At 47.9% G+C, this 13273-nt stretch overlaps 1 protein-coding gene across 1 annotated transcript in view; it reads right to left on the bottom strand.

The window, feature by feature from the left end:
- Positions 1–13273, bottom strand: part of NCAPH2 (non-SMC condensin II complex subunit H2) — a 228765-nt gene that overhangs the window by 168994 nt on the left and 46498 nt on the right. Inside the window, exon 6 of the mRNA XM_075345425.1 lies at positions 8634–8705. Coding sequence (XP_075201540.1) covers positions 8634–8705 — 72 coding nt within the window. The remainder of the gene's footprint in view (positions 1–8633; positions 8706–13273) is intronic.

The raw sequence follows: 13273 nt of genomic DNA, 5'->3' as shown, positions 1-13273 counted from the left end.
GTGGATCGTCCCAGTAAGGATCACAGAGTGACCCTGAGAGTGCCGGACTGCTCCCACTGCTGCCCTGAACTTGGTGAAAACCCGTAGGGCTGTCGCCAGACCGAAGGGCAGGGCTACGCACTGAAGATGCTCGTCTTCAATAACGAAACGTAGCAAACGCTAGTGCTCTGGAGCAATCGGCACGTGCAGATAAGCATCCTGATATCTATTGATGCTAGGAAATCTCTTTGAGACATTGAGGCAATGACGGAGCGGAGGGTTACATCCGGAACCGCCTGGCCTTCACGTGCTTGGTGAGCAGTTTTAGTTCCAGAACGGAACGAAAAGAGCCACCCTTTTTTGGCACCCCAATCAGATTGGAGGAAAAAACCGTGTCTTGTTCCTGAAGAGGAACAGGGATTACCACTCCTTCTGCCTGCAGAAGAGCCTCGGCTCGGTGGGGGGGGGGGGATGTCCTGTACACGTGAGACACAATGTCTCTCACCCACCGGTCTGTGACCTGCGGCAGCTAAATGTCACCAAGCGGGAGAGTCTGCCACCAACCGCGGATGCGGAGAGAGAGAGCTGAAGTCATGAGGATACCGCCTTGGTAGCGGTTCCTCCTGCAGCCTTCCTTGGGCGTGATTGAGCCCGGCCGGAATTTGAGCCCCTCTGAGCATTTTGAGCCCTTTTGGACGAGGACAATTGGGACCTGCCCGAGCCTGGGAAGGACCGAAACCTCGACTGTCCCCCCAGGACAGCATTACTAGGGTAAGTCGCAATGCAGACATTGCGAGGTTATGTACATGTGCTCAAGACCAGCTGCGCAAGACCAGCTGAAAAAGCTTAGAGTGCCCATACGGCTGCGAATGCCGGAGCAACCGACACGCTGCTAGCTTCACAGACAGATTTCAACCAGAGGTCCATCTGTCTGTCAATGGCATCTTTAAGTGACGTCCCATCTCCACTGCAACTATGGATCTAGCCGCAAGCCTGGAGATTGGGGGATCCACCTTTGGACCCTGGGTCCAGCGCTTTACCACGTCAGGGGGAAGGGATAACGTGTATCCTTAATACGTTTGGAGAAAACGCTTATCTGGTAAGCGTGGTGTTTCTGAACTGCTTCTCTGAAGTCAGCGTGGCCAGAAAAGTACTCAATATACGCATGAGATACTGAAAAAGGATTTCTCCTGCTGTAAAGCTGACTCCTCCCCTGGGGGAGCTGAGGGAGCAATATCCAACATTCCATTGATGGACGCTATAAGATCATTCACTATGGCGTCACCATCCGGTGTATCCGGATTGAGAGCGATGTCAGGACCAAAGCCCTGATCAGCTACGTCTGCCTCATCATACAGAGAGTCCTTGCACGGCCAGCGCGGAAGTCCCCGGCGCACCACAAGTCCCAGCCGCGCCACAATGTAAAAAACACCCAGCAGCGGCCGGCGCGGCAGTTCCCAATAGATAAAGTCACTCAGCAAAGCTGTAGTGAATAATAGCACGAGCGCTCCGCGCTGTTGCCCCCGGCGCACTAACACTCCCAGCAATGCTGGTGTGTGTGTGCGCGCTTGCCCGGGGACACAGAGTACCTTAATGTAGCAGGGCCTGTCCCTGACGATACTCAGCTCCATATCCAGCAGGTTCTCTGGGTCTGTGGATGGAGCCCGGTCTCAGTGCCTGGAGACCTGTAAGATCCCACTTCGCCCAGAGCCCTGAGGGGGGATGGGGAAGGAAAACAGCATGTGCGCTCCAGCCTCCGTACCCGCAATGGGTACCTCAACCTTAACAAACACCCGACAAAAGTGGGGTGAGAAGGGAGCATGCTGGGGGCCCTAGTATGGGCCCTCTTTTCTTCCATCCGACATAGTCAGCAGCTGCTGCTGACTAAAAACAGTGGAGCTATGCGTGGATGTCTGACCTCCTTCGCACAAAGCAGAAAACTGGTGAGCCAGTGATCCCACTGGGGGTGTATAGCCAGAAGGGGAGGGGCCTTACACTTTTTAGTGTAGTGCTTTGTGTGGCCTCCGGAGGCAGTACTATACACCCAATCGTCTGGGTCTCCCAATGGAGCGCCGAAGAAAGAGAAGATGGGGGGGTGCGTCTTAAAATCCAAATATAGCTTTACCTGGGGGTCCTGTCTGTGCGGCGATCGGGCGGCCATATACCTGTGCTTGCGTGCGTGTGGCAGTCGGGTGCCTGTGCCTGCGTGCGGGCGGTAGCCGGCACCGACAGGCACCCAGCTGCCGCCCTCACACAGGCACCTGGCTGCCACCGGCACGCACGCAAGCACAGGTACCCGGCCACTTGCACGCAGGGTGGTCGGACAGCCTGGTGGCTGCCACTCTGTGTGTGCGGGGCGGGCTGCTGTGCAGCAGGTTACCCAGTTTGTCCTTGGTCCCAGTTTCAAATGATGGCGCCGGGAGCGGGCACAGATGGAGCTCTTGGATGAGAGGTCCATCAGCGCACGCACCGCTCCGGGAGTCAGCGCGTGCGCAGATTGAGCCCTTGGATGAGAGCTCCATCTGCGCATGCGCCGCTCCAGGCGCCATCATTTGAACCAGGACCGCAGACACTGGGACACTCACTGCACCGGCCTGCTGCACGACTCACCCGCCGCTGCCGCCACCGCGCCTGCCACCACGGACGCCACTGCACCTGCCACCACTGCACCTGCCACCACGGACCCCGCTGACACTCACCCTCCGCACCTGCCAGCACAAACTCTGCCTCCTGTGACCCCGCTTCACCACCACTGCTGCCCCTCCCCAGTAAGAGAACACTGGAGTATTAGACGAACCCCATTTTTCTTTTTTTACCTTTTTTTATGTCAAAATTTGGGGTGCGTTTTATAAAGTGAAAAATACGGTGTAATTTATATTATATATATATATATATATATATATATATATATATATATATATATACACACACACATACACACATACATACATATATATATATACACATACATACACGCACTCGTACATACACATACAATATATATATATATACTGTATATATATATATATATATATATATATATATATATATATATATTTTACATAGTGTATTACATATTTACAATTTATTACAGTTTGTGTTCTAAAGTTGTATTCCAATAAATATATTTTATGTTCTAAATATTTTGATAATTGTATCATAAAAATGATTAAATGTCTGATGTTTTTTCACTTAAATATAAGCAATATGTGTGGGAGTCGGAGTCGGTGCAAGGGAAATTGAGGAGTCGGAGTCGCAGGTTTGGCTTAACGACTCCACAGCCCTGGTCATTGTGATGCCTGAGGTCGGTGCGAGTTTGGAGACACCAAACATGTATAGGTTTACTTGTGAATTTTTTTTTAACCCCTTAGATACAAGTTTGTCCAATAAAAGTGGCGCACGTTTTGCGCCATTTTCCGAAACCCGTAGCGTTCTCATTTTTCGGGATCTATGGCTCAGTGATGGCTTATTATTGGCATCGCGAGCTGACGTTTCTAATGGTACAATTTTTGCGGCGACCAAAAAAATTTTGGCATTTGGAATCTTTTTGCCACTACGTTGTTTACTGATCAGATTAATTGATTTTACAGTTTGATAGATCAGGCGTTTCTGAACGCGGCAATACCAAATATGTGTATATTTTTTAACCCTTTAATTTCAAAGGGGCAATTTCGTACGAAATGAACGAAGAATATGGGGTCAGAGTGAGTCACCTAACTGTGGTGCGACAGCTAAGCAGTAGGCTTGAATGCACAAGTTACAGTCCAGAAGCCTTTCATCTCTGCTTAGAATCACTGTCTTGCCTCTGCCAAGATTGTTTTTTCCATGTGGCAGCATTACATTATCCAGTATATGCTTGTACATGATAGCATTCATATTTCCCTCAATGCAGAGGGCCAATGGCAAATGCAGAAAAGAATCCCAAAACTATGACATTGCCACCTTTCACTGTAGGCGTTTGGTACCTTACATTTTAGGGGCGGCCCGCTGACCGTCCCGCCCGTCCTGCTGAGAGTTGGAGGCATGGCCTGAACTACGATTGTATGCCTCAGCCCCGCTCTCACTGCCGGGAGCTATGTAACCTGCAGTGCAGTGATAAGCAACTGCCACGCCCCCACTCTGTCGGTCACGCCCCCTCTTGCTGCCAGCCATGCCTCCTCTGAATGCTGGTCACAGTCTCTGGATGCCTTCTATGGCATCTATGCTGCTAGCCACACCCCCTTTTGCTGTCGTACATGCCCCCTCAATGCTGGACACACACTCTTCGGATGCCTCCCTTGTCCTTCCCTCCTGCTCTGTCGATGCTGGCCACACCCCCTTTGCCTGCTCCTTCTACCCAGGGATCCTAACGTGACCGACTCATCTCCACAGCGGCCACTTCAAAAACGTTGTTCTACAAACGTAGGTAATGTGAGCCAGTAGCAGAAGGGAGAGTACAGAGTTCCTGCAGGAGGGAGGAGCAGCACTTGTGTCTTCTCAGGTCCCTCTGTGCCTGCAATAGAAGAAGACACACACAGGGGACTCAGAGAAGGCAGCCAGAGGAGCCCTCAGCGTCCCCAGGGCCAGTATGAATGCCCCACTGGCCACCACTGTCCGTATGCATGACCCACTGGCCACCACTGTCCGTATGCATACCCACTGGCCACCACTGTCCGTATGCATGCCCCACTGGCCACCACTGTCAGTATGCATGCCCCACTGGCCACCACTGTTAGTATGCATGCCCCACTGGCCACCACTGTCAGTATGCATGCCCCACTGGCCACCACTGTCCGTATGCATGCCCCACTGGCCACCACTGTCCGTATGCATGCCCCACTGGCCACCAGTGTCCCATATGCATGCCCCACTGGCCACAACTGTTAGTATGCATGCCCCACTGGCCACAACTGTCAGTATGCATGCCCCACTAGCCATCACTGTCAGTATGCATGCCCCACTAGCCACCGTCAGTATGTATGCTCCACTGGCCACTAGGTCCAGTATGTATGCTTCACTGGCCACCACTGTCAGTATGTATGCTTCACTGGCCACCAGGGCCAGTATGTATGCTGGTGGCCAGTATGCATGCTCCACAGGCCACCAAGGCCAGTATGTATGCTCCACAGGCCACCAGGGCGAGTATGTATGCTTCACAGGCCCCAGTAATGTGTATGCCCCCTACTGACCCCAGTAATGTGTATGCCCCCTACTGACCAAAAGTAATATGTATGTCCCACACTGACCCCAGTAATGTGTATGCCCCCCACTGACCCCAGTAATGTGAATGTCCCCCACTGATCCCAGTAATGTGTATGCCCCGCACTGATCCCAATAATGTGTATGCCCCGCACTGATCCCAGTAATGCGTATGCCCCCCCCACTGACCCCAGTAATATGTATGCCCCCCCACTGATCCCAGTAATGTGCATGCCCCCCCCCCATTTTCATTGAATCTTTGTATTATTTAACTTACTGTTTGTTTATGAAGGGATAGTATATATACGCTATCTACAGTATTGGGTAGAACTGAGCTAATTATATTAGTCTGGCCCTCTAAAACCATCCCAATTTCTCATGCGGCCCCATGGGAAAATTAATTGCCCACCCCTGCCTTAGACCAATCTCTCTAAAGCATTTGGCTGTGTTTTTTAGGAAACTCAACTCGGACCTTCCAGTTCTTTGCAGATGTAGAAACTTAGCACTCAAGATCAATGTGAGCAGTGCTTTTTATTGTGAAGAACTTGTAGCACCAGCACAAACACAGACATTTTGGTCAAAAGACCTTCACCAGTGTGCGCACAGAGGGTCCTCAGAACATATAGTAATGTGGTGAGCGGCGTAGCTGGGTATCACAAGTGTCCACCACTGTCTATGTGGCAATGCAAACGTCTGTGTCCACCATTGTCTATGTGGCAATGCAAATATCTGTGTTTGTGCTGATCCTACAAGTTCTTCACAATAAAAAACACTATTCACATTGATCCCAAGTGCCAACTTTCTACATCTACTTGAGACAGTTTTGGACTTTTCTTGTGCACCACCCCAGAAGTGCCGTGTGTATCAACTCACAAATGATCCTAAGCACACATCCAATTGAGTCAAAACCTGGTTAGCAAAGAAAAATGTTCGCCTGTTGCAATGGCCAAGCCAATCACATGATTAGACCCTATACAGCACCTCTGGGATGAGTTGGGGTGACAAGTTGGGGCCCATACCCAGAGTAATAAAGATGAATTCTTTGTAGATTTGCATATGAAATGGAGCAAGATTCCTCAAGATTGCTTGACTACACTAGTGGCTTCAAGGGTCCATTGGTGTGGTGCAGTAATTAACCCCTTAATGACCACGGGAAGTAATATTACGTCCTAGCGGTCATAGTGTTACTGCCCACAGCTTGCCGCGATCGGCGCACATCTCAGCTGATTTTTACAGCTGAGATGTGTGCCTGCCAGGCACGAGCCGAATCGATATCTCAATGTCAATATATGACAGCGCCATTATAATGGCATTGGCAGTAAATATTTACTCACCGGCTGATACCGGAAATCACGTGACGCGATCATGTGACTTCCAGTGGTTGTCATGGTAGCACAGGGTCATGTGATGACTCCTGTAGCTCCCATGATTAACTTTCAGTTTCACCCAGCCGAGAGCCGGGTGAGATTTGAAATGAGCATATCTGCTATTCACAGCTCTGTAGCTGTGATCACCAGATAGGACAGAGCGATCAGATTGCTGATCCATATAGGTCCCTAGGGGGACTAGTAAAATAAAAAAAAGTATAAAGAAAAGAAAAAAGTTTTAAAAAAATAAAAAACTACTAAAAGTTCAAATCCCCCCTCTATCGCCCTATTGAAAATTAAAGGGTTAAAAAAATATACACATATTTGGTATCGCCGCGTTCAGAAATGCCCGATCAATCAAAATATAAAATCAATTAATCTGATCAGTAAACTTTGTAGTGGCAAAAAAAATCCAAACGCCAAAATAATGTTTTTTGGTGGCCACAAATTTTGCGCTAAATGCAGTAACAGGCGATCAAAACGTAGCATCTACGCACAAATGGTATCATTAAAAACGTCAGCTCGAGACGCAAAAAATAAGCCATCACTGAGCCACAGATCCTGAAAAATGAGACTGCTACGGGTCACTGAATATGGCGTAAAGCGTGTGCCACTTTTTTCGGACAAACTTCTGGGTTTTTTTTAACCCTTTAGATAAAAGTAAACTTATACATGTTTGGTGTCTACGAACTCGCTCCGACATCACACCCACACATCAGCTTTACCATACTTGGAACACAGTGAATAAAATATCTCAAAAACAATAGTGCTATTGCACTTTGTTTGCAATTTTTCCGCATTTGGAATTTATTTGCGGTTTTCCAGTACACTATATGTTAAAACCTATGGTTTCATTTAAAAGTACAGCTCGGTCTGCAAAAAAAAATGAGCCCTCACATGACCATATTGACTGAAAAATAAAAAAGTTACATGTCTCAAAAGAAGAATGGCGAAAAAAAACGGAAAGCGCAAAATCGGCCAGTCGTGGAGGGGTTAAAGCAAGAGGTTATGCTACAAAATGCTAAGTTATGGCATTGTAAAGAATGAATTACTCACTATCTTGTGATCAATAAATATGCAAAACTTTTGGCAGTCAGTTTTCTTTAATTAAATGAATAGGATAACTGAAGTGAGCACTAATATATATATTATGAGTGCAAGCCAAAAAATACATACTATACAAGGATAAGGCTGCACATCAAACATAGATAATGGTATAATGCCTCAAGCATATGGAAAAATATTGGAATATACAATGAAAAATGCTACTTGCTAATTTGAACATGTGAATAATGAATTGCATACTTGCCATGAATATTAGGAAAAAGGAGATATTTAGCAATCGCATTGATCAATGTAACTGAGCCCCAAGACCTCGTCAAGGTATATCTCTATATTGGGGTCCCTAGCTCTGTGACCCTAACTGTGTGTCATCTCATTGCACATATTCTTACCTGTGTCCACCGGCAATGAGGAAGGAAGGAGGTGGGTGGCATGTTCCGGCCGCTCATCTCCGCCCCTCCTCTGCTATTGGGCGGCCACTTAGTGACGCCGCTGTGACGCCGAACACACCTCCCCCTTGAAGGAGGGATTGTTCGGCGGTCACAGCGACGTCGCTGAACAGGTATGTGCGTGTGACGCTGCCGTAGCGATATTGTTCGCTAAGGCAGCGATCACCAAATGTCGCACAAACGACGGGGGCGGGTGCTACCGCTCACAACATCGCTAGCAATCGCTAGCGATATCGCAGCGTGTAAAGCACCCTTATGCCCCAGTGGTTTGCTATAAATCCAACGCAATGTCGTTCTGCTTCTGCCAGGCTCCCATCTGCAGTGAGAATACGAGCATCATAGGATTTTGAAAACGCTGACTCGCACAATGAAGACAGTGAAGTAGAGAAGAGCGACACTGCATATTTTAATGTAGCCCACAGCATATACCTCGAATGGTCAGTGTTGCGGGATACCATCAAAAACTTCTAGTAGAGCAATTTAGAAAGAAGATTACACTGCAGAGTCATGCACTAGAATTGTTTTTTGTGAAAGTGGCGATACCAAGAACAGTTACATTTATATGGTTACAGAATAGGTAGTTCATGTGGTTACTTACATTTGGATTTTGGTCTTTTTTCATATCCACGTTGGCTTTCTTGGGGTCACACATATCGTCTAGACTGAGAAACTACAAACAGAAGGAAAATAACCATTATGGGATTTAGAAGACAAACCATGTTGTTGTAAAGCTTATCCGATTTAAACCAACCATTAAAATGTATGACTATGATCTGTGATTTACAATACGCTTATGAATAACACTTTACTATACATGCATTATCACATCGCTTAATGGCACTGGTGAAAAGTGAAAACATGTCCAATGCCTTACAGACAGAGGATGTACTATTACATAGGCGGCACGGTGGCTCAGTGGTTAGCACTGCAGTCTTGCAGCGCTGGGGTCCTGGGTTCGAATCCACCATGGACACTATCTGCATGGAGTTTGTATGTTCTCCCCGTGTTTGCGTGGGTTTCCTCCGGGTACTCCGGTTTCCTCCCACACTTCAAAAACATACAGATAGGGAATTTAGATTGTGAGCCCCAATGGGGACAGTGTTTGGGATGTATGTAAAGCGCTGCGGAATATGTTAGCGCTATATAAAAATAAAGATTTTTTTTTTTTATTACGTCTTATTAGGTCCCCATCTTTAAAGCAGCCTCATTCCCAGATGGTGGATATGGTGCACAGCTATTATCGGCTTCTAACAGTAGATTACGCCAAGCTCAGGATGCTGCTGTTAACCCTTCAAATGCAACTATAAATAATGCAAACCTGGAGGAGCATCATTCCATGCTCTCATTGTCCCCGAAACTCCTCATGATAAGAACATGGGGTGCCAATGAGTTGACATAGCAGCCTCAGGGCCTTCTGAATGTTCCCACACCTGCAATGGTAGTGCTCCAATGCAGACTGAAGGCATACAGGCCAGGAGGCTCAAAGTAGAATGATCTAGGACCCTGACTGGGGACACTCTTACTTTTGTCCTATAAGCTTCTATAGTGACAGAATGCAGTCTAAAAAGTTGCCTGAACTATGTAAAGACCTTCCAAAGATGTCAAAGCATCCAAGTGTCCGAAAAGAGCAGACAAGGACAGGCACAGCCACACAGCTCTGACCACATCCAACTTGTTTCACCTCTCAACTGGATGACAGCAGAGCAAAGAAAGTACAATCTCATTACTGAGGTGGCAAGAACAGACAACCATAGGGAAAAAGAGGCTACAGGACACAAAATCACCTTGTCAAAATGAAGAACAAGGAACAGAGAGCGACAGGAAAACCCACCAACTCTGAGACTTGCCCAATGGAGTTGATCACTACCAGGAAAGCCACCGTACAGTGGAGTAAGAAAGGAGCAATGACACCTGAATGAATTCTAGCAAAACACAGATTCCTGAGGTGTCCAGGGAGTGAGAGAATGTACTCTGAGAGAAGTGAAATGGGAAGTAGCCTGGGATAATGAACTGATATTAGAAGCCTCAAGACCATCTTTAATCTATACAACAAGCCACGATCTGAGAGGAAAGTAAAGAGGAGTCAGACACAGGATAAATCAGAGGGGATCCTGCCAACCAGATGAGACAGTACAAAGTGACTTTGTGAGCACTATTTCCCAACCTCGGTGCAGTGCCAGTTCTTTCTCCTTAATGTTAACGACGTAGCTTGTTGCGAGTAAATGGATGTAGCCTGCTGCTTTTATTTTTTTTTTTAAAAAACTCTTGCCACCACTTAGAAATAATAATTTTTGTACTTCGTGTAAAACCCTTTTCTCTTTGAGCACGTCGGGGGACAAAGGGCCATGGACATACCATGCACTCTAGAGTAATGTGCCTCCCAGCAGACGCCATTCACCGATGGTCACCCATCCACAATTACTGCTTCAGGGAAGATGGGTGCAACGATTTGAGGATTCTAATGACTTGTTCCAGAGTGATTGGATGGAATACTCTAGCGAGCAGGTGTGAAACTGGGCAAAGGGTACCTCCTCAAAAAGAGACATTCTTGTATAGAACCCTCATTCAAAAATTAAAGGAGCACGAAATTTCCATCTGCAAATGAGACATTCCGGCTCGAAGAAAAGGTGACTTTCTCTACTGGAAGAAAAAAAAAACGACCCTCCCGGGTGTTAAAGGTTTTGTCCAGGAAATCCAGGTGCTAGGATGGCATCAAGACTTACTTCAGTGTGTTAATGATCCAACCAAAGAGCTCCAAGGAATTCAAGGTGATTTGAAGACTAGACAGATTTTCTTGTCTGTACAGTGCCTTCATTAAAAGATTGTTCAGCTATGGGACGATTGCCATGCCCATCATCTGGCACTGACAAGCGTCATCTGGGAAGCCAGCATCTTGCTGAAGACCCTCGAGACTGTCGATAGTTTGAAGTGGAATGTGAAAGAAAGAAGAGAACAGCAAAACGAAGAGAAATACTAATGGAAAGAAGGGAATTTTGTTTACTTACCGTAAATTCCTTTTCTTCTAGCTCCAATTGGGAGACCCAGACAGTGGGTGTATAGCTACTGCCCTCTGGAGGCCGCACAAAGAACTACACTTAAAAGTGTAAGGCCCCTCCCCTTCTGGCTATACACCCTCCCGTAGGAGTACAGATTCCTCAGTTTTAGTACCAAAGCAAGAAGGAGGAAAGCCAATAACAGTTTCAAAAACAAATTCAATCCGATAACATGATCGGAGAACTTAAGAAACCACATGAACAACATGTGCACCCGAAAAACGAAACCCTAAGAACAAATAGGGCGGGTGCTGGGTCTCCCAATTGGAGCTAGAAGAAAAGGAATTTACGGTAAGTAAACAAAATTCCCTTCTTCTTTTTCGCTCCTAATTGGGAGACCCAGACAGTGGGACGTCCAAAAGCAGTCCCTGGGTGGGTAAAAAGATACCACATGAACGGGCTGTCAGACAGCCTCTTCCTACAGGTGGGCCACCGCCGCCTGAAGGACCTGTCTACCTAGGCTGGCATCTGCCGAAGCGTAGGTATGCACTTGATAGTGTTTGGTAAACGTGTGCAGACTCGACCAGGTAGCCGCCTGGCACACTTGCTGAGCCGTAGCCTGATGCCGCAATGCCCAGGACGCACCCACGGCTCTGGTAGAATGGGCCTTCAGTCCAGATGGAATCGGAAGCCCAGCAGAACGGTATGTGTGAAGAATTGGTTCCTTGATCCACCGCGCCAGGGTGGATTTGGAAGCTTGCGATCCCTTATGCTGACCAGCGACTAGGACAAAGAGCGCATCAGAACGGCGTAGAGCCGCCGTGCGAGAAATGTAAATCCTGAGTGCTCTCACCAGGTCCAACAGATGTAAACCCTTTTCAAATTGGTGAACTGGATGCGGACACAAAGATGGTAAAGTGATATCCTGATTGAGATGAAAGGAAGAAACCACCTTGGGAGAAAACTCTGGAATTGGACGCAGTACTACCTTGTCTTGGTGAAACACCAGGAAGGGAGATTTGCAAGATAACGCCGCTAGCTCGGACACTCTTCGAAGAGACGTGACCGCCACAAGAAAAACTACCTTTTGTGAAAGCCGAGAAAGGGGAACCTCTTTCAAAGGCTCGAAAGGCGGCTTCTGGAGAGCAATGAGAACCTTGTTCAGATCCCAGGGTTCCAATGGCCGTCTGTAAGGAGGAACGATATGACAAACTCCTTGGAGAAACGTGCGTACTTTAGAAAGCTGTGCCAAGCGCTTCTGAAAGAATACGGATAGCGCGGAGACTTGACCCTTAAGAGAGCTAAGCGACAAACCTTTTTCCAACCCAGACTGCAGGAAGGAAAGAAAAGTTGGCAATGCAAATGGCCAGGGAGAAACCCCTTGAGCCACGCACCACGCTAAGAATATCTTCCACGTTCTGTGATAGATCTTAGCTGAGGATGGTTTTCTAGCCTGTCTCATTGTGGCAACAACTTCATGAGATAAACCTGAGGCCGCTAGGATCCAGGACTCAATGGCCACACAGTCAGGTTCAGGGCCGCAGAATTCAGATGGAAAAACGGCCCTTGAGACAGCAAATCTGGACGGTTTGGTAGTGTCCACGGTTGGCCTACCGTGAGATGCCACAGATCCGGGTACCACGACCTTCTTGGCCAATCTGGAGCGACGAGTATGGCTCGATGGCAGTCGGACCTGATTTTCCGGAGCACTCTGGGTAACAATGCTAGAGGTGGGAACACATAGGGGAGTCGGAATTGCGACCAATCCTGAACCAAGGCGTCTGCCGCCAGTGCTCGGTGATCGTGAGACCGTGCCATGAAAACTGGGACCTTGTTGTTGTGTCGTGACGCCATCAGATCGACGTCCGGCGTCCCCCAGCGGCAACAGATCTGCTGAAACACGTCCGGGTGAAGGGACCATTCTCCTGCGTCCATGCCCTGGCGACTGAGAAAGTCTGCTTCCCAGTTTTCCACGCCTGGGATGTGAACTGCGGATATGGTGGACGCTCTGCTTTCCACCCACGTCAAAATCCGATGGACTTCTTGAAAAGCTTGGCGACTGCGTGTTCCCCCTTGGTGGTTGATGTACGCCACCGCCGTGGAGTTGTCCGACTGAATCCGAATCTGCTTGCCTTCCAGCCATTGTTGGAAGGCTCGCAGGGCAAGATAGATTGCTCTGATTTCCAGAACATTGATCTGCAGGGTGGACTCTTCCAGAGTCCACATCCCCTGAGCCCTGTGGTGG

Source organism: Anomaloglossus baeobatrachus, chromosome 4 (genome assembly GCF_048569485.1).
Source record: "Anomaloglossus baeobatrachus isolate aAnoBae1 chromosome 4, aAnoBae1.hap1, whole genome shotgun sequence".
NCBI classification, from domain to species: Eukaryota; Metazoa; Chordata; class Amphibia; order Anura; family Aromobatidae; genus Anomaloglossus; species Anomaloglossus baeobatrachus.
Note: the sequence above shows the minus strand (reverse complement) of the source record. Positions and strands in the feature narration are given on the sequence as shown.